The 22,381-nt window shown below is 45.4% G+C and overlaps 1 protein-coding gene across 8 annotated transcripts in view; it reads right to left on the bottom strand.

Annotated features, from left to right (window-relative positions):
• Positions 1-22,381, bottom strand: part of EFCAB6 (EF-hand calcium binding domain 6) — a 243,750-nt gene that overhangs the window by 35,261 nt on the left and 186,108 nt on the right. For all 8 annotated transcript variants that reach the window (XR_011997867.1, XR_011997868.1, XR_011997869.1 and 5 more), the window contains 4 exons: positions 20,879-21,073; positions 16,681-16,836; positions 10,319-10,514; positions 6,945-7,136 (listed from right to left, as the gene is read on the bottom strand). Coding sequence is in view for 5 of the 8 variants with exons in the window: in XM_026017432.2 (XP_025873217.2) it covers positions 6,945-7,136; positions 10,319-10,514; positions 16,681-16,836; positions 20,879-21,073 (739 nt within the window). In the remaining 3 variants the exon portion in view is untranslated. The remainder of the gene's footprint in view (positions 1-6,944; positions 7,137-10,318; positions 10,515-16,680; positions 16,837-20,878; positions 21,074-22,381) is intronic.

The raw sequence follows: 22,381 nt of genomic DNA, 5'->3' as shown, positions 1-22,381 counted from the left end.
AATGTCATGATGAATACAGGCTCGGCTCTCCCATAGCCTCCTCCCCATTCCAGCCACCTCGACTAAGCTAACTCAAGTCCTTGCTCAGACGTCTCACTGATCTCAAAGGGACTAAGCTCTCTGGTACAAAGATCAAAGGGCAGGGGTGCTGGTCTGTCCCTGCCACCACCTCCGCAGCCATCTGTAGATAAGCAGGAAGAAGGAAAACCCCCACATGGCTTGCTCTGCCTCGGGCCATCCATGGTCACCCCACATCAAGGGCCCACACCCCACACTCTCATGCTTTCAGCCTAGAAGTCCCTTGATCTCCCTGTCCTCCTGGCTAGCGCACCTCTGCCCAAGGATAGGCTTCTCAACAAAGCCAAGGAAGAGCAGGAGGAGGGCCATGAGGTGGGCCCCGGCGGTGCCATCGGTGTCCCCAGCCCCGGCCTCTTCTGGCCTAGTACACCTGCTCCTGTCCCTAAGCACCTTCCCCATCATCACTCACACTTCAATTAATCAGAATGCCTCCCCACAACAATGTTCAGCTCAGTGTTTTCAGAGGTGAAGGAGACGCTTTGAAGGAAATCAGGACACGTTAGGGAAGCAAGCTGGCAACACGTGAAGCTTTACCCTCAGTAGGGTAATTCCAGAGTGGGCAGAGATGCTCGTGGAGACCCACGAGGGAGGAAGGCTGTGACCACGCTGAAGCTGGAGCCCTCCCTCCGCTGGCGGGAGGCTGGCCTCTGGACACCGGGCTGCAGTGAGGACTCCAGACGGTCAGGCACTAAGCCGCTAAGAGGGTCTGGACTCACACTTCCGAGTGCTCACTAGGGGCACGCCAGCAGCGTTACCAGGTACCTGCAGGGCCAACACCAGGGGATGGACTCAACCCATTAGCACAGCCCTGTTCTAGCAAACCACCCTCTCCTGCTTTCTTCCTTCCAGAAGCCAGGAAACTGGGGTCATTCCTGACCCTTACTCCCTCACATAGCGTGGATCAGCAAAGCCTGTCTGTTGTACTTTGTGTCTAGAATGGAGCCACGCTGGCAGCAGCCCTCCCCCGGGCCATGAGCTGCCTCCCTGCTCTGGCCCTTGGCCTCATGATTTCTTCTCCATGCAGCTGCCACAGTGACTTTTCTAAAGTGTAAGTCAGGTCACCATTCTCCTTGGCCCCACATCATGATGCTCCTCCAGCCCTTGCTTCTTTATGTTACTGAGAGTCAAAAGCATGACAGTCATTTACCATGACCCCAAACGACAAGGCGCCTGTCCCATCCCTCCCAGACTGCATTTCCTTCTCTCAGGCCGAGGGCAGCCACACATCAAGCTGATGGGATACCCTCCTTGGACTAGTTGTGCCCCCTGATGCCCCTCCCCTAGAGATCATCTGCCCCCTCCCTCACCTCCTCTGGCTCTCCGCAGCAGCCTTTTCAGACACTCTCTCTGTCCTGCTTTATTTTTCTTGGCAGCATGTACTGGAATCTGCACAGGATACATTTCTCAGTTTGGCTCTCCCCGCTCCCTAGAACGCAAGCCCCTGGAAGGCAGGGACCATGTCAGTTTGGTCCACTTCTGGCCCAGCACCAGCCCAGTGCCAGCACATGGCAGGCCCACAGGAAGCGCTGCTGGATGGAGGAGTGAGCAGATCCACGCAATGGGATGGCACACATCAAAGGCAATCTACGTTCTAGAGAAGAATCAGTAGCATGGAAGAGGCCACTGACAGCGCAGTAAGTGAAACAGCAGGCTCCAGGGGAGACCCTGTGGGGGGATCTGGAGGAGAGGAGGGGAAGCAGGGTGAGAAGGCGAGGCCTTATCTCTCTACCCACTGGTCTGTGAACAGCATCCAGGAGGGTTATTTAGGAAACTGAAGAGTGACCCAGAGGTAAGAAGGATGCAGCCACTCTGGAAAACAGTATGGAGCTTACTCAGAAAGTTAAAATGAAGGTATCCTATGACCCAGCAATTGCACCACTGGGTATTTACCCCAAAGATAGAAATGTAGTGATTCAAGGGGCACCTGCACCCCAATGTTTATAGCAGCAATGTGCACAATAGCCAAACTATGGAAAGAGCCTAGATGTCCATTGATAGATGAAAGGTTAAAAAAGATGTCGTGTACACACACACACAATGGAATATCACTTATCCATCAGAAAAAAATTTTACCATTTGCAAACGATGTGAGTGGAACTGGAGGGTATTCTGCTAAGCAAAATAAGTCATCAGAGAAAGACAATTCTATGATTTCACTCATACTTGAAATTTAAGAAACAAAACAGATGAACATAGGGAAAGGGAGGGAAAAATAAGATGAAATCAGAGAGGGAGACAAAGCATAAGAGACTCTTACTCTAGGAAATAAACTAAGGGTCACTGGAGGTGAGGTGGGGGGACGGGGTAACTGGGTGATGGGCATTAGGAGGGCACGTGATGGAATGAGCACTGGGTGTTATATAAGACTGCTGCCTCACTGACCTCTACCTCTGAAACCAATAATACACCATATGTTAAATAATTGAATTTAAATAAAATTTTAAAAAAGAAGATTTGCAGCAGCAACAAGTTACAGTGACTGCTTTACAGGGAGCAGGGCTGAGGGGTGAAGAGTTGATCCAGTGATCTCTCCTTTTAATGCTCTCTCCACCATTCAATTTTCTCTCCACAGGGCATATATTACTTTGATATAAATACAAAATGATTGTTAAAAAAAAGAGTCTTGTAAGAATTGAGAAAATCCCCAACAACCCCCAAATTAGCAGCATATACGTTCTGTCCTTGACCCCATTCCCAAAAGATACATGTATAGAAAATAGGATCAGAAATAAATATACCAAAATGTTGACAGTGGCTGTCCCTGGGGGCGACTTTAATTCTGTCCTTCAAAACTACTGGAATATTCCAAACCATGTAAAATGGACATAAGTGACATCTACAAATTATCAGCTTAAACCACATGAAATTGTCAGTACTCAATCACTCATAGCTCTAAAAATGGGGATTTCATATGCTTCAACCCAACAGAAAAAAATATTTTAAAAAATACGGGGCTGTTTTCAAGATCAATAAAAGTATTCCTATCTTTTGACTTTAGTTATTTTACTTCTTTGGATTCTTTTCTTTAGGAAAGAATCCAAAATGTGGCTATAGATTTACACGTAAGGTGTTCATGGCAGGGTAACTTACAATGGCAAAAGCTGGAAAAAAGTCTTAATGCTTAAAAATCAGGAAGTCAATGGAATGCTACACAGACGTTTTAACCCATGTTTGGAAGACCTTCCAGTGACACAGTGCAATTTAACATGAAAGAGAAAAAGCAGGATCCATGGATATGCAGCCAGTGTTGCCTCCATTGTGTGGAAGAATACATTTGCACACCCGTGTCCACGGCAGCAAGATTCTTAACAGCTAGGACGTGGAAGCAACACCAGCATCCCCTGACAGATGAACAGATAAGCAAAACATGGTGTGTCCCTACCATGGACTATTATTCAGACTTAAGAAGGAAGGAAATTCAGACATACGCTACAACATACATGAACCTTAAAGGCATGAGGCTAAATGAAGTCAATCAGTCACAGAAAGACAAACATCGTGTGATTTTACTTACTCAAGTAGTCAAAACCAGAGAGACAGAAAGTACAACAGTGGTCACCACAAGCACAGGGCTGGGGTGGAGGGGTTATGGGGAGTTAATTAGTGTCTAACAGGCACAGTTTCAGTTTTGCAAGATGGAAAGAATTCTGGAGGACGATGTTGATGGTTGCACTGCAGTGGGAATGGATTCTAATACCACTGAACTGTTCACTTAAAAATGATTAAGATGGTAAATTTTATCTTAAGAGTATTTTGCCACAATAAAAGAATTGGGGGGAAATGCATTAAAAAGAGAAAAAGATGTCCAAGGCAGTGTGGCACATAGAAAGGTGGTCAGCTCTGGAGCTGAAGCTGCCTGGTGTCCATGCTGGGGGAGGAGGCTCGGTGGGAACCTGTCTTTGGAGCCTGTCCGTGTCTCCGTGCCCTCCCCCATCGGGAGAACAGCTGGGGTGGGGGGACCGGCCCACACACAGTGTGGCTGTCTTGCTGGCACAGCATCATCATGGGGTTTAGAGCCCTGTTTGCTTTTTCACACATTCCTGTATTTTCTGAAATTTCCACAATGAATATGTCTTTCTTTTAAAGTCAGGAGAAATGGTAGGAAATATCAGAAAGGGAGACAGAACATAAAGACTCCTAACTCTGGGAAACGAACTACGGGTGGTGGAAGGGGAGCAGGGCGGGGGGTGGAGGTGACTGGGTGACAGGCACTGAGGGGGGCACTTGACGGGATGAGCACCGGGTGTTATTCTGTATGTTGGCAAATTGAACACCAATAAAAAATAAATAAATAAATAAATAAATAAATAAAAAAGTTAGGAGAAAAAGTATAATCATTAAAAATAGTGAGGGTCACCACAAACAGAGAGAAAAGACGAGTCACAGGCCAAGAGGAGGTATTTGCAACTCACATCCCAACAAAGGACTGGAAACCCTTTCACAGCCAATGAAACCTGAATGGCTCATAACACAAGAAAGCGTCCAGCCTTCCTAATATTCAGATGGGTAGGAATTAAAACATTTGGTGGTACCACGGATTACTGGGGACCTGGAGTGTTAGGAGCTCTCATGAGAGGCTGGCACGAGTGTGCACTGAACGGTACAGCCCTGGGACCCTGAACACACACCTGCTCCCCCAATCCCATGCAGGATAACTCCTGAGTGTCACAAGGGGACAGATACAGAAGGCTGGCTGGTGCTTTGGTTTTAATGGAGAAGACGGCAAACAACCCACACGGTCATAAGCAGGAGGATGAAACTGAATGGGGCGTGTTCACCTAATAGAATATACTCATTTGATGGACTAATTCTATAGCAGAGTACTAGGGAATGAACGAAAGCCAACGGAATAACATGGTTAAATCTGGAACACATGATAGTAAACAAGAAAAAAAGTGCAGAAAACAATACTCGATATAGTACCTTTGATATAAACTTTTAAAACATGCAATGTGATAGTATCTATCGTTTAGGAATGTCCATCTAAATAGCAGAGATGAAAAAAGTCACAACGGCACAGCACTGAGAGGCCTGGAGTTGGGAGCAGACTTCTTGCTCACAGAGCAGCTCTATTGCTTGCCATCGGGGTGACTATGCACAGATCACAGGGTCCCCACCTATAAAAAGGGATATTAATACCACACACCGGGTGGTGCATCAAAGAACTGAATGGATTGGTGGCTCAGTTGGTTAGGGATCTGCCTTCAGCTCAGATCATGGTCCCGAGGCCCTGGGATTGAGCCCTGTGTCAGGCTTCCAGCTCGCTGGGGAGTCTGCTTCTCCCTCTCCCTCTGCTGCTCCCCCTGCTTGTGTGCTCTGACTCACTCTCCCGCTCTCAAATAAATAAATAAATAAATAAATAAACAAAATCTTAAAAAAAAAAAAAAAAGAAAAAAGGACTGAACAGGTTAATATATGTAAAGGACCAGGGAGAGAGGCCCTTGGAAGGCACTATATAGTGTTTGCTGTTGTTATTAGTATAATGAACCTCAAACCTTAAAAATGTTCACACCATTTGCTCTAGTCATCTAGTTTTCAAGAATTTGTCCTTGATCAGTGATCAAGGATTTATGAACTTGGGTATTCATCGTACATAAAAGCATGCAATTAGAAATGATATTAAGTGTCCAGCTGCAGGGGGACACGTCAATATTCTGTAGGACAGGCCTGCTGGGATTTGACTGTTGCATTAGTTTTGGATTGTTCATGTTTATTTTCATCCCCGCATCCATGTAGGCAGGGTCCGTGGCACTTGTGTGTTCACTCTTAGTATAGAACGGTGATCAAAGAAATCTCTGTTGCCTAAAACTAGATTGTGACTGTTGCTAATGATGTTGGTCTATTTACATTTCGAGATCAAGATATAGCCTCAGAATGAACAATTTGTACAGCCAGCCAGAAATGCAGTCTGGGGGAGGAGCAAGAGCCCTGCAGTCAGCCACACATCCTCTTCCAGGAAGCCCTCTCTGACTTTCCCAGCAATCTTTCCTGCTGCTGAGCCTGCCTCTGTGAAAGCTCACTCCCTTGGGATTCTTGGGTGGCTCAGCGGTTTAGTTCCTGTCTTCAGCCCAGGGCATGATCCTGGAGTCCCAGGATCGAGTCCCGCATCTGGCTCCTTGCATGGAGCCTGCTTCCCCCTCTGCCTGTGTCTCTGCCTCTCTCTCCTCTCTCTCTCTCTCTCTCTGTGTGTGACTCATGAAATGAATAAATAAAATCTTAAAAAAAAAAAGGCTCTCAAATGCATGTTTCCCTCCACCCCAGGTGGCTGATACATGTCCCAGAGCTCAGCACATAGTGGGTCCTCAAAAAAATGTCTCCCAAGTGAGTCCCATTTCCCTCATTTCCAGCTCAGAGTCTAACATATTGTAGGACTCACTTCCTTGGACATCAGATCATCTTCAGGGATCTAATCTTCCTGAGAATTCTGAAACAACCAGACAAAAGCAAACTCCCAAACTTCTAATAAAATAAAAACAAGGGACGCCTGTGTGGCTCAGCAGTTGAGTGTCTGCTTTGGGCTCAGGGCATGATCCTTGAGTCCAGGGATCAAGTCCCGTATCAGGCTCCCTGTGAGGGCCTGCTTCTCCCTCCACCTGTGTCTCTACCTCTCTCTGTGTCTCTCATGAATAAATAAAATCTTTAAAATAAAAATAAGACAAAAATAAATAAAAGTTTTCAATAAAATATACATATTTACCTTCTAACACTCTATGTAGAATTCATACTGAATTTTCATTTGGAATTAGCTAATTACTTGAGGTGATTGCCAATTTACTTGGTATGATTTTAATCAATTATCCATTTTGTAAAAAATACCTTTAGCCCCTTTTCAAAGAGAGATGCTTGTGTGCTGCCGACATCCTTACCTCTTCAGAGAAAGAACTGAAGTTCTGGAGAAAATATTTCCAATTTATATGGGGGGTTAGATGAATTTTCAGTTTTCTCAAAAAATAATGATACTGGTTGTCTGTTAGTTTGTAACAGAAATCCTTAAGAACTTGTCCAAAATCTGAAGCCTTTACAAACCCAGTGTCCTCTTTATCCAATGCAGAAAATGCCTAAAAAAAGAGAAAAGGCAGATGCTACTGTCAAGTGAATATTTCAAAAATATTTTTCTTAAGTTGTGCTTTTCTGAATGCAAATGAAATCAAGGGTATTCATGTCCCCTGTAAATTCTACCTTCCTAATGAGATGCACCATGATTCAAAGACTGGGACAGGTGAGGCACGGCCCGGTGTGAGAGCTGAGTTGCAGGGAGAAGTCACTTCACTGGCTCCTCACTGGATTCAGAGGCAGAGCAGCGAGGAGGAGCCCTGGTCCCTTTCTGCAGTGGAAGCTGCCCGAGCTCCAAGGAGGGCTGTCTGACAGAGGATGGGAGAGCTCCGGGGGTGAAACAATGTGCCCAAAGTCCCCCCACCATGATATCCCAGCTCCTTGGAGCATACATCACTTGTACAGGTGCAAGCCCACCACGTCGGGGTGTGGGGCAGGGTCTCCAGGTGGAGCCCGATGTCGGAGGCGGTGAGGAGGAGGAGTCAAGGGACTACCTCATCCCCACCCTGGGCCAGTGCCCATGTGGCCTCGCCTCACAGGAAGACCCCGGCGGCCACGTGCCGGTGCCGGAGGCACTGGGGCAGCCAGTGCCAACCCAGCAGTGCAGTAGTCAGACTGAAAAAGTGCAAAAACGTGCTATAAAAAGAAAGCACATTTTTTTCCATCTGTCGAAACAAAATCATTCATTTTTATTGCACTAGGAAATCTGTATCAAGTGGTAGGTTAAGATCTTTTTTTTTTTTTTTAAAGTAAGAATTTAATGTGTTTGCAGACCCAAACCCAATTCCCTTGTGGTTAATTCTCATTCAGGGCTAATTAGGCACATCCCATCAGCCCATGGGGGTGGTGATACATGTGTAACCAAATTAACCTTAAAATACTGTCTAGCTTCAAAGTTTTTATTTAGCCTGTGGTAAGAGGACAAAGCTGTGGATAGTAGAAAAAAACCTCTGACTGCTGTTCGGAAGTGGACTTTGGACCCTGGCTGTTACCTACCACAAGACCTTAACCACTCTGAGCTTAGCTGCACTGGTATAAAGAAGAGGGAATTCATAACTCTGATTGTTCTGTTTTACTATGGCCCCAAAACACACCTATCCATGTACGTGGCACACAGTGGACTTCAATAAATGATCATAAACATGAGCACAGTCAACTGAGCATTTGTGTTACAAGTACATTAGAAGGCGGCGTGCTGGAAAGGGAGCACCAAGTGGCGCTCCATGGACCTGAGGCAACCGGCTCCCTCTGGCCACAGGACCTGCACTTCCCTGGGTCTGTGCAGCTTCCCTGTGTCTCAGTCCAGCCCACCAAGCCAAAAGACGGGGGAAAGGATCAAAATGAAGAGGCTTAGAAATCTGTAAAGTCTACAGAAACATAAGATATTGTTATGTCATTTCAGAAACAAGATGCATCTGAGACAGTGTCCAGTGATCTGTAGAAATAGATGCGTAAGTGTGCCAGGTGTCCTCTCTGATGGCTATCCTCGCACATTCCTTCCGTTCCTCACTGCCTCAGATGTCCTCTCTCCCTCCAATCCATCTGCCACTCACTTGGCCAGAAACTCTCACTCTCTTGCTTAAAACATCATTGCCTAAACAGTGGTTCTCAGAAGTGAGAACCATGGTTCCCTTCAAAGGTTCCATGGACCTCAGTCTGAGAAACATCCTGATAGATGTTTAGTGGTGCCCCTTTAAGTCAGAAGGGGGCAAAACCATCCTGCAAATGGATTTATTTAGCCGATAGAGTGTTTTTGAAAAATCTGGAATATGTGCTGACATTTAGAAATCAAGAAGTTTCACAGCTTCTCATGAAAAATGACAAGCTTTAGCAAATTGGGGCCCATTTTCGGCTCAGCAACAGTCGGCTGGGGCTGAGGAGAAGCTGCCCTTATGACAGGGCTGTGTCTCCAGCCTGTTATGGTCACCACTTGGCCCCCTTCATTTATATTGCTCCTGGTCCCGGTGCACATCTGAGTCTGCAGTGCTCACCGGGTGACTGCTGGGCCCAGGGCCATCTCAAGTACGAGCTCTGGTCTGAAACGCACAGAGGTGGTTTTCCAGATGACCCGTATGATTTCTAGATGACCCACAACATGTTCAGACTAATTTTTATCTTTTGATAATCATTGAAATAAAGACATAAAAATCTTAAATCCTCATAGAGAACTTCTAGATGTGAAAAATGTCTGCTCTCCAGCATAAAGGTCAAATTCACTAACATTCCAGAACTTTCACAGGCTAGCTGGGTGGCACTTGCCTTTCCCCTGCTCTCTGATCCCTTATGCTTGAGCTCCAGAGCACACTTGGCCTCCGTATGCTGAGGGGATTCTTCACACGGAGGAGGGGGGGATTTAGTGAACATGGTCCTAGGTTTTTGAGAGGGGCTGTAAGTCCACCTATTGCAAACATAAGGACAGACCTGCTCTAACTCTGCCCTGCATCACACAGGATGCTTTGGATTCACCACCTCCTTCAACTATAAGACCTGCCCTCTGCAGACAGCATTTTCACTTCTTTCTACTGTTGCAGGGGAAACTGAGGGGTGGCTTAGTCTGGGGGAACACGACCACCAGGAACATGGCCAAAGCACTATTTTCTGAGGACTCCAGTGTGAGCCACAGAATCATCCCCACATACACCAGACTGTCATATAGACCTTAGTTATAAAATGTCACTGTACTCAGTGTGTGTGTGTGTGTGCGCGCGCGCGGGCTTGCACATGCTTTCTTGTTCCTCCCCTGGCTCCTGGTGGCCTTCACAATGAGTCTTTGGGCAATAGTTGGGCCCTGGCCAACATCTCTGAGGCCACCTCATGCTATGGGCCCAGCGCTCTTGGATGTTCTGGGCCTGCACACCTGAGGACTCTGTGAGTCACCTCTGCCCTCCTGACCAGGAACCCCTTACCCTCATCCAGACATAGCACTGGCTATATCCTGGGCACCTCTACCTCAGACAGCACGTGCTAGGTGCAATCATGGTAGCTTCCGGTAAGGCAAAAATGGACACACATTTGCTCAAACACACAAGCTGACCTTGCCTGACCCATTTGAGTTCTGATGCCCCACGAGAGGCAAGAGAGGTCCAGGGGTCTAGGAGGAGGGGAGGGCTCAGAGCCACTTTTCATGAATAGACATGAGCACCAGAACTTCAGTTTCTAGAATAAAAACACTTTCAGTCTGTCATACCGTTGACAAAGCCATGTCGGAGGAGGCAACAACTTCTTGGATGTTCTTTACAACCTCTTCTGGGTTCAGTGTTAAGAAATTGATTGGCACACTCTCCTCTTTTTTCTTTGGCTGAGGTCTTGTTGGCTTGCTGCTCCCCACCGCTTTCAGGAAGTCAAGGTAATTGATGGAGTTATCATGCCATTTGATTTCCCAACTTGTCCCAAGAGAAAGACAAGAATATATTAATTACAATAAAGCCCCTATCACTTACTGGTTCAGCAAAGAGCGGCTGAGCACAGAACCACTCTCTGCCTGTGGGTACACGCATGCCAGTTAGTGACAGCAGACGGGCACCCAAAGGTACCGAAATATAATGGAGTGAGGTGAGGGACATGAGGAGTAAGGGCTGCCAGAGCCGCAGACTGTGCTGCCCTGAGGCTCTAGGACTTGAAGGCTGGACAACAGGGTTCATGGCTTTGGGGGGCAGAAGATGGGAAAGGGAGGCCTGGCTAAGGCACCTGATCTGCTGACTGGGGCAAATGAAGGTGTCTCAGCAGACGTGATGCTTGCAGAAAGGTGGTATGGGGAGATACACCTGGCAGTGGTGTCAGGGACGGTCTGGAGGCAGGGCTGCGGGGTGTGGGGGTGCAGGGCTGTGATCATCGAGACCTTAGCTTGTGAGCACTGGGCTGAGAAATGGCAGTGGGATGTGGAAGGAAGGGGAATGTGTCAAAGACTGTGAAAAGGCAAAAAGGAAAGGAGTAAAATGGATGTCAGATTCGTTTCCAAGATCGGCAGGAACTAAGTTATCAGGCTGAAAGCGCTTAACAGATAGTTTTTACAAAACCTATATAGCTTATTATTTTCTCAAATAGGAATTCTGAGTGCATGTCTCAATGAGGACACACCATGTAGAACAGAGGCTTCTTGCTGCCCTCAACTCTAATACAGAAGAAAAGATCTTTAAATTCTAGAAGAATATATTGTGAGAGAGGATCTCAAAGTTTCGTAAAAACACAGAGTATTTTTAAAGATGTAAAGTAATTCAAAATAAAGTTTAACTGCATTCAAAGTTCACATTTTTGTCACTTAAATTCTCTGGGGATTACTGGCACTGTAACACTCAAACTTTCTATCAGCAGGGTGGAGTGCACGTCAGAGAACAGCGTGGAATGCTGGTAAGCCAGAGTGAGAAGTTTCTAGAGACTCAGAGATCTGCTTCTAAAGAATATGAGCCAAGAGCTGTGCTTCCAACCCACAGCTGCAGAGCGGCCTTCCATGAGCCCTGCGTCGCTGGCTCACATGACGGAGACATGGAGGAAAAGGCTAATCAACTCTATTTCATCAGCAGGATAAATTGCCAACTTGGTATTAAAATTTAGTAATAAAATCAAATGCATATGCTAATCGCAGTATTATTTAGAAAAGTCTATTTTGGATCTGGAAACGAATAATCTACATATAATTACAAATAACAGAGATGTTTATCATCAAGAGGTCTTTGAGAAGAAACAAGCAACCGAGCGTTGGATCCTTATTAAGGTTTCAATTTGTAAAAAAGTTGATCACCCCCATTGAAAGGTGGACTACAGAAATCCCACAGTCTTTTTGTTGTTACTTAGAAAAGTATCAAGCCTAAGTATGTTTTAACAAGACTCTCTTACAATCATTTAGTTAATTATTTATCCGGTGCTGTTTTTCTATGATTTATTCATTGAATGCATATGAATTCTCGTTCAGCTGGAAATACATTTAGTGAGAGGAGATCCTGTTCAAGGAAGAGGAGAACATATAGGTATATGAGGATGAAATGGTCCTTCTTTTCATTACAGACACACAAACACACACACACACACACACACACACACACACACACACACACACTGGCACTGAACTTCTTTTGGGTCAAACACAATGGAGCAGTAGCTTCATTATCTTAAGGAAAAATGATTTTCTCCCTAGGATTCTATGCTCAGACCAGCTAGCGATCTGTGTGAAGGAGATTAAACAACATTTTCAGACATAGAACTCAAAGAATTTGTTTCCTGCCCGCCCTTTTTTAGAAAGTTACTTAAGGAAGTACTCCAGCAAAGTGAGACTGTAAATTAGAAATAAAGAGGTATGTAGTATAGGAACAGGGGATCCAACCCTGTTGGGGAGCAGGAGGGACAGACCTGGGACAGGACAATGTTGGGGCAGGAGGTGGGTGGGCTGTAGGATGAAGGGCACCTGGGGGGAACCTATCAGATGGAATGCTGGGGAAAGCTGAAGGTTGACAATGTTGAATTTTGGGGAACCTGAGCCCCATGTTTCTAGAAAACAGCTCCTTATATTCCTGGAAACAACTTACACAAAGACCCACCTTTCCTCATACGTCTTAGAAAAAATGCACGGATACCCAGGTTTGCCGAGAACATGGTGGATGCGGAGGATCAGGGATGGTGAGGGATGGTGCCGCAGGGAAGAAAGGTAATTACCTGGGCACTGAACAATATGTACAGAGTCATAATTGTGAAGTGCTCGTTAATCGTTTTTCAGTTTCAGAATCAACTTATGAACCAAGCACAGAAGACCTGGTTATGGCTCCAGGACAAAAGATTACATTTAACTTTTTTCCCCAGAGTAAAACTGTACCTGACAAAAGAGGGGACATGGAAGCAGCAGAGAGGGACAGCAGTAGAAAGAGGAGGGGGTGCTGTCATTCTGCCCTTACAATAAGAAAAAAGCTGAACATGGAAACCAATAGCTTTTTTTGTCCCATCAGAGAACTGACATCAAAGGGCAAAACATCACCCCTAAATCTGGAGGGATCCAGGTCAATATAGAGAATTACAGCCAAAGTCCACTTTCCAGGATCCAAAGCCTTTGGAGCAAGAAGCTGGAAGGAACACTCCAAGGGTCGCATGAAAAAACCAGTGGAGGCTGTGTATGGATTGCGTGCAGGTGAGGAACTTGTGGGGGCCTGTCTATATCTAGAAGTAGGAGTGAAAATGGGGTGAAAAAGAGGAGGACTGGATGCTCCACATTACTCAGCATCAGGCAAGGACACACAAATCCAAACCACTATGAGGTATCACTCTACACCTGTCAGAGTGGCTAAAATTAACAACACAGGAAACAACAGGTGTTGGCGAGGATGCAGAGAAAAAGGCACCCTCATGCACTGTGGGTGGGAGTGCCACCTGGTGCAGCCATTGTGGAGAACAGCACGGGGGTTCCTCAAAGAGTTAAAAATAGAACTACCCTCTGATCCAGGAACCACACTACTGGGTATTTACCCAGAGAATACAAAAACAGTAATTCAAAGGGATACATGCACCCCAGTGTTTATAGCAGCATTATCTACAACAGCCAAACTATGGAAGTAGCCCAAGTGGCCATTGACTGGTGAATGGATAAAGAAGATGTGATGTGTGTGTGTGTGTGTGTGTGTGTGTGTGTGTATAAATAAATATTATTCAACCGTAAAAAAGAATGAAATTTTGCCATTTGCAGCAACATGGATGGAGCTAGAGAATATTATGCTAAATGAAATATGTCAATCAGAGAAAGACAAATATATGATTTCACTCATAAGTAGAATTTAAGAAACAAAACAAATAAGCAAAGGAAAAATGAGAGAGAGGGAGACGAATCAAGAAACAGACAATTAACTATATAAAACACACTGCTGGTTCCCAGAGGGGAGATGGGTGGGGGAGATGATGGGTGAAACAGATGATGTAGATTAAAGAGTATGCTTATCATGATGAAACAAATAAATGAAAGAAAAAATAATTATGTCACAAAAAAGAAAAGAAAAATAGGAGGACTGGCTAAGGGTCTGTTTGGGAAGCGCTGGACCCCATGCCCCTCCTGGAAACCGAGTGTGTGGGTAGTGGTCCCCTCCCCCAGCACACACAGTGGGAACTTTGGAATTCGCACCCTCCAGAGTCAGTGTTTCTGACCTGAAAAGTGTGCATCCTAGTGCAAGGTAGGGAAGGTTCTTAACGAAAAGGGGATTAAGTGGAAGTTTATATCCTGACTTTACTACCTAGTTTCCTATGGCTCTGTAACAATATACCACAGAGTAGTGAGTAGCTTAAAAACATCACACACTTCTTCTCTTGCAGTTCTGGACACCAGGAGTCAGAAAGCAGTTTTGCTGGGCCTAGGTCAAGGTGTTGGCAGGACCGTGTTCCCACCAGAGACTATGGGAGAATCTGTTATTGCCTCTTCCAGCTTCTGGTGGCTGCTGGCGATGCCTGGCTTGTGGCCACACCACACCAATTTCTCCCTCTGTGGTCAGTTCTGGGTGAAACCTCTCCCTGACTCCCTTTCATAAGGACACTAGTGATCTGAGGCCCACCCAGATAATCATTGATCATCTCCCTATCTCAAGACCTTTAACTTAATCACATCTGCAAGGACTCCTTTTTCTGTATCACATAACATTCACAGGTTCCAGGAATTAGGACCTGGATAGATTTGGACGGCATTATACAGCTTGGCATTCCAACTGTTGAAACTACCAGGCAGCTCCCAGAGTGCTGGCAGCAGGGCAGCAGGGCAGGTCTTCTCTGATTGGGTTGCCAGATTTAGAAAAACAAACCAACAAATACTTAACAGGGCACCCAGTTGAATTAGAATTTCGGGGATCCCTGGGTGGCTCAGTGGTTTGGCGCCTGCCTTTGGTCCAGGGCACGATCCTGGAGTCCTGGGATCGAGTCCCGCATCGGGCTCCTGGCATGGAGCCTGCTTCTCCCTCTTCCTGTCTCTCTCTCTCTCTCTCTCTCTCTCTGTCTATCATAAATAAATAAATAAATCTTAAAAAAATAATTTCAGATAAACAAAATAATTTTAATATAAATTTATCCCAAATACTGCATGGCACATACCTAAACTGAAAATATTGTTTATCTGAAATTCTAATTTAACTGGGCATCCCTATATGTTATGTGGCAACCCTAGTCTCTGGGAAATCTGATCAGCCCAAAAGAAAAATTTTGAAGATCCTGATACTGGGGGTCCTCCAAGGAAACCACCTGCCAGATTGCTCTACTACAGTAGTTCAAACCAGAAGTTCAAAGTGAGTAAACTCCACCTATCTGCCCAGAACTTCTAATCTGTTTCTTAGACTCTTCACTCTTACAGTAAGCATATTTTTGAGGAGAGTGTCTAACATGGAAGATAGTAGAAAAAAAGCAACACTGAGGAGAGACCCCTCAGGCGAAGAAAACTTTTTAAGAAATCTGTTGTTAATACGTTCAGAGAAATGAGATCATGGTCCATGACACAAGAGCATGATGCTCTAAAAGAGGAACATCTGAGAGCAAATACAAGCTCTGCTCATTAGAAATATGATAAGTACGATAGCAGAAACAAAACTCCCAAAAGAAGGGTTGAGAGCTAAAATTGAGGAAATCTTCCAGAAGGGGAAGCAGAAAGAAAAAGACAGAAGATGGGAAAGGTTTTAAAATAGGAAGAAACATCTTACGTGGTCGAATGTTCAGTAAAAATAGGAGTTTCACAAAGAACGGGAGAGGAAGTCGTTATTGAATTAATCCAGAAACTTTCTCAGAATTAAAGAGCATGAAAAAGGCCACCCAGGAGGATGAAGCTGACAGATGAGCTAATGCGTCTGAAAAAAGATTTTACAACTGGGGGCGAGGAGGGGGTTTAATCAGTGATAATAAGTACACAGAAAACCATGCAAACAGACAAAAAACACTACTAATTCCAGGCAACACAAAATGCTACGTAGGAAAGGAAAAGTGGCCTACGAAGCAGGTCACAATGTTACAAACCCTGAATACGGATCTACCCGAAACTGTGATGCAGCAACACTGGGATCTGCAGAGAAACGTTCGTGGGTCCCCACGGAGAGGTGGAGGCTGAGTGGGGTGAGGCGGTAGGTGCTACGTAATGGGTGAAGGAAAGTTAAACCCACATCTTCCTGGTACGGAATCAACAGACACTGCCTGAACATAGAAGCTTGTCACTTAGAAACGAGTTAAGTACTAAATGGTATCAGTGAAAGTGTCAGCTTTGTTGACTACGGGGACGGGGAGATGCGGAGTGGTAGGGTGAAGGGGCTGCTGTCTTTACCAAGCCTTCTAGAACCATCTGACTCCCGCAAACTGGCATGAATGCCGTGGGGAAAACAAAAACTAATGTTAAGAGAGGAGGAGGAGGCTGCTGAGAGCCATGGGGAAGAGTGACATGCATCCTCCTTGTGCTGTGGGTTGACTCTATGGAGCCTGGCCACAGGGATGCCTGGAGGTCACTTCAGTGGCGAAAGGCTGTGTGAATGGACAGAGAAGAAGAAGCAAAAGCAATGTGCCAGGTCGTTTTCCAGTCCCGACCATGTGAGAAGCACAGGTAAACCAGTGGAGGAAAACCTGTTCAGAAGATTGGTCAGCTCCTCCTCCTTGAGAGAGCAGCCGAGCTCCTGCAGCACTTTCTGCATCTTGCACATGGATAGGTAGCCATTTTTGGATTTGTCTAGTTTGGTGAGTGCTTTGCTGATATCTTGATAATGGTCCTTAAGCTTATCCCTGAAAGAGAAGACATTTTAGACACACTAAAACCAGGAAAACAAATCATTTCTTTAAAGCAAGAGTTCCATGATTGCTCTAATGATTTGCTGGTTCGTCGAAGAACTAATTTTGCAGACGTTCTGCAGCCTTGGTGTAACATTTGCATTAAAAGGTATTCTGGAAAAAAATAATAAGTCTGTATCACAGTTGTTTTATTATTATTATCATTAGCAAAACTGTGTTAAATTACAACCCTTTTTCTTTCTTGCTAGAATTGGCACTTTAAAAATAGAACAAGGAATTAAGACCTACAGTGGTATTATAATCACATGAAATATACCTTGATTCTCTCAGTGAAAACCCGCAGAGCACCTCTTATGTGCCAGCTACTGCTCTGGGTGCTGGGATGCATCTAGGGATTCAAACGGGCATCCTTAGAGGAGCTTAACATCCCCGTGGGGTGAGGCTGGCATGAGACAGAAGCGGTCAGTGCAGTGGGTCAGTAGAGACTGTGGAGGGGGATTGAACACTCGCAGTGGGAGAGGGCTGTGAGTTCCATGGGCAGGTGCAGGTAGGTCTCGCTGGAAAGGTGGCCCTTGAACAGAGGTGAGTAATCACCAGGGACAGCCAGCGCCAAGGCTCTAAGGCAGAGGTGCAGGAACTCAGGGAGTGAGGAAGGCAGACAGGCTCTCAGTGTTAGCTGGGGAGAAGGGGTACCCTGGGACTCCTGGCTTTTTATCAGGTACTGTGTTGTTAAGAAACACAGCCACCATCTGTGCATCAACTGGCAAACCAGGAGCTGTGCTGTCTTCACGTACATTCTCCCACTGATGCTTCTCAACAACCCTGCGAGGGAGGTGGGTAACTATCACCCGCTTGACAGACGTGGAACAAGAGTGCCCAGAGCCATGGTGGAGTCAGAGCCCGACCGGGCCCACCCCTCACAGGGACAGAGGCAGTGTCCAACTGCAGCTCCTGCTGGAGGGCAGTTCTTCTTGCAGAACATATTCAAGTTCCTGTAAATTGATTTTTAAGGAAAATTATTCCCTGACCAAATATATATATTATATATATATATATTATAGGACTAAAGGATCTTTAGTTAAGAGACTAAAAAAGTGGAAATCTTTAAGAATGAACCATCTTGCATCTGACCTTGGTGGACTGATTATAAACTCCATAACCTTGGCTCACCCAGGTCTCTACAAAGTGAGACCTCCTTCCTACTGCCCTGAGCAACGTACTTGCCTGTCAGACTCAGACTAGGGCTCGGCTGTGGGGTTCTTTTTCAGGGATGAAAATGTGCTATAAATTCCAAACACAAAATCTCTGCTGGTAATTGTCTACCACCTCAGATATGTATTTGTGGAGAGAACAGTTCCTTGAGCATGCCTAGAAAAAAGAATCCAAAGGACAACAGTCCAGGAGAGAGGAAGTTGCGTGGGAGCACACAGGTCAGGAGGGGGGAGTGGCAATGACTTTGAAGCTATGTACAGTCATCCGCCCCCTTCCCTCATCGGCCCCCAATTTGGAGCTGGCTGGCTGAGCATTTGAGCAGCTGATGCAAAACAAATGAGTTGCATTAACTGTTCTGCGAATGTATACCAACAGCAGCGACATTTTGGATTCCCTTACAGGTGTATGCTGAATTCAGTCCCATGTCACAAAATGACTACTCGTCATCACAACTATTATATTCCACTTAATCCTTCAAAATGAAAGCAAATGAAGGTATAAAAAAATCAAAACATTCTTTGAGATACATATTTTTAGAAAATTGAGACATTCAGCATTTCTTGGACTGGTTTCTAGGCAGTAATTATTTCCCTTGCAGAGTAAATGTGTGCACAGAGTAAATGAGGGTTTAGAGCATAGATCACACCACACTGCCGAACAGAAATGGTGTGAGCCAACACTCGGGAACAAGCTCCTGCTGCTCCGGGTCCATGTCTGGTTTGGTCTGGACAATGAGTCAAGGGACCAAAGAGGGCACTGTCATGGCCAGTGGGAGGGCCACAGAGCCCTGCCCGACACAGCCTTGCTGGGCTGGGCTCCACCAGATTTGCTCATATACCTCCCAATCTGCATCTCGGAATGGGCCAGGGCTAATGTGGCTAGTACACTACTGCCACTCTGGTTCCAAATCTTCAACTCTGACGTGGGCAAAAAAGAACAAGGCATGGAAAGTAAACGTGAGCTTTAAAAAGGATTTTTCTTCATTTTCACAGTGTATATAGGGCACTGCCAACAAAATAAATTCTCTTAGATTTAAGAGACAGATATAAATTTTGGTCACTTTACATGAACCTGACTCTCATCTTTCTCATCAGAGGAGGGAGGAGATCCTGGAAACACTGAATCTTATGAACCACCAGGGAGACACACTGACACCAAACCTCAGAAGCGGGCCATCTGAAGGGCCAAGTTACTTGCCAGTTTTACAATCTGACATCTTTGAGAAAACAGAAGTTGGTCATGCATTTTTATGAAATCAGGCTTGTCTTCTTTGGTAAGAAAACATGATTGTGGCAAAGAGGACAGGGCGAGTGTGAATTAATTAACTGAGCTTGGCGATCTGAGATGCACGGTCTGGTGGCTCATAGTCGCACAATAAACAGAAACACAGGAAGGGAAAGAATGTGCCCTGAGTGTGCCGAGGATGTGAGATTTCTCTCGGAGCCTCATTACTCACAAGTGGCAGGAGGGAAGACACGAGTGGGTAATGAGGCCAGCCCTGTCTGGTAAAGATAAATTCCATTTTTTCATTAGTTTTATGGCGTATTTGATTTATACCAATCTTGCGCATATTTTTACTTTAAATTTCACAGATGTGATTCTCTTCCTTCAGGCTTTGTAACTCAGTAACTTGGACATAATTCAGGGGTACGTTTGAACTGCTTTTCTCTTACAACCCTATTTAGCCATCACATTTCTTCCCTGTGTCCTTGGGAGTTCTTATTTCCTTTGCAGATTCTTTAGCAACTCATTTACTCATTCAGGTGCCATTTGAGGTGGTGGGGACAGAGAGCAGAAGTGACAGACAGGAGACAGACACACACACAGAGGAGAGCATGGGGCTAAGGCAGCTGTGGAGCCAGGATAGAGTCCCAGGCGTGGCAAGTGCTGACAGGTGACCACCAGGACCTAGGATGGATCAAGAACATCTGTCCCACTGCTTTATGGGTACATCGAATGTAGGAACATTTTCTCCTGTGATGCACATTTTTTAAATAGGACATTGGTAACTAGTTTGAACTTTGAAAATGGTGATGTAAGGGCCCAACATCCAAATACAACACATTACCTTTGTCACAGCATCTTTTGGTCCCTGTGGACAGGCACACACACGTTTGACATAGTTCTAATCACACTACCCATACTGGTGAAAATGTCATTTCCAATTAGCCCTTGTCACAAACATTTTTCAGTCTTCGTGATGCTAAAGGAATAGGCATATACTTTCTCATATTCCTTGGGGCCACACTTTATCAGCTAGTGCACTCACTGGGATTGGCAGGTGTCCCTTGTTGTTGATACACAGTACAAATCGTATCATCCCACCACTTAACTGTTGGCCTCCACCACATTATTTCTTTGGGATATAGTCCCCAAAGTATTGAGTTAAAGAATAGGTCAGTTCGTTCATTTATTCATTCATTCGACAGAGGTTTACAGGGTGCTGATGAGGTGTCAGGTACTGTTTTTGCACTGCGTAAAGACAGGCATGTCCTTTTGGAACTTGCCTTCTTGTTGAGTGAGGGGCAGGGCCCAGATGTGTAGGTTAATAAACACCTAATATGTTCTCAAGGGTGACATACAAAATAGGAATTGTGAGAGACTCTCACTGGATAAGGCGGAGCTGGCTCATAGCTTTTTAGCTCCTTTATAGCTCTGGGACCTAGTGCCCATTTCTAGAATCTATAGCAGCAAGCGAGTATCATAACTTCACAACAGCTTTGCCAGCACTGGCAGGTACCACTTTGAAACCAGTCTTGCTGCGAGCAAGGGTATGGGTCGAACAGGTGACCAGCTCATGGACCCACAATACTTACGCACTCACCTGACTGGCGCAGTCCTGTCCACGCTCTGCTCTAGCTGTCTGGCCTCCTCTTGCATCTGCTGGGGTTTTGTGAAATGACCCATGAAGTTGAAGTAATCCTCTGCATAGGGCCGATGAACGTCTGCTGAGTAGTTAATCCCCAATTTCTGTAGAAATTCTTGGTAAGTTATGTGCCCTCTTCCCTCGGTGTCATAGCTTTGAAAACAAACAAGACCATCATCAGTAGCCACCATGGGGTGGATCCTCTGGGTTCTGACAGTATCTGCACTGTGAGGGCTTCATCTAGCTCCCTACCACTCTGGTCCCCTCTGCAGACCTACAGTATCAGCTCGGCCGGGGGAGCCAGAAATGTGGGTTTTCTGGGGGGCACCCAGACCTAATCTGAATCTGCACTGGACAAGAGCCTCAGGCCTTCACCGACTCATTAAAGTTGATCTCATCCACAGAATGGTCACACCTCCTATGAGGTGATCTTGGCCACTCCAGGAGCGAGCAGCCAAATTCATTCTCTTCTCATTCTGCTGGAAAAAATGGTTGTGACCAGAGAAAATTAAAATCAAACCTGCCATTCATTCAACAGTTTTTCTTTCTTCTTCTTCTTCTTTTTTTTTTTTTAAATTTTTATTGCGTACCTACATGTAAGGGAACTATGCTAAGGTTTAGAACAAAGTCCTTCAAAAAGCATATTCAATCTTAAAACTTAAATAAATGAATGCCATTTGATTCAAATCCCCCATTTCCTCTTTGAAGAGATGCCAATTATATACAACCAGCGAGCACGACCAGTAAGGAAAACAAGATAAGAATTATGCTATGTACCTTTTATGTCATTTTCTATTATTGAGATGTTTCTGAATTATAATTCATTAAAAAAGGCATAATGGAGGGTTTTTATCTCCCAGCATTATTCAAATAGAATAGAATTACTTCAATAAAAAATTTTAAGGCAAATTGCCAATTTTCTTTAAAGGAAAAAAAAAAAGCACTTATTTTTACCAAAAAGATCTTGGTCCTCATCTGACCGATAAAAATGGTATTTGCAGACGTGATTTTTCCCAGGTGAACTCTGAGTTACAAGGACCAAGACTATATTTAAACAATGTTGTGGGCATAATCCCCTAGCCAGCCGGCCGGCTGTCTGAGCACAAGTATAGCGGCTTTTATGCGGCCGAGCTTTATTCTGCTCGTTAACTGACAAGACGTGGAAAATCTGCAGAATCCACGCTGGCTCGCCTCCGACGCAGAGACCTTTGTGGCTGTTTCAGTTGAGCAGCAGTGAAGAAAATGTATTTATTTACCCGACTTTCTCGTCCTGGAGGGGCGGGTGGTGGGAGGAGGGCGAGGGGCAGGCAGTTTAGGCAAACACCCCATGTACTTGTGCTAAAACCTGAAGAGCCTGCGGGGCTCAGCAGTTGAGCATCTGCCTCTGGCTCAGGGCGTGATCCCGGGTCCAGGATCGAGTCCCGCATCGGGGTTCCCATGGGAGCTTGCCTCTCTCTGTGT

Source organism: Vulpes vulpes, chromosome 16, assembly GCF_048418805.1.
Source record: "Vulpes vulpes isolate BD-2025 chromosome 16, VulVul3, whole genome shotgun sequence".
Lineage (NCBI taxonomy): Eukaryota > Metazoa > Chordata > Mammalia > Carnivora > Canidae > Vulpes > Vulpes vulpes.
This window is presented reverse-complemented; position numbering and strand designations above follow the sequence as displayed.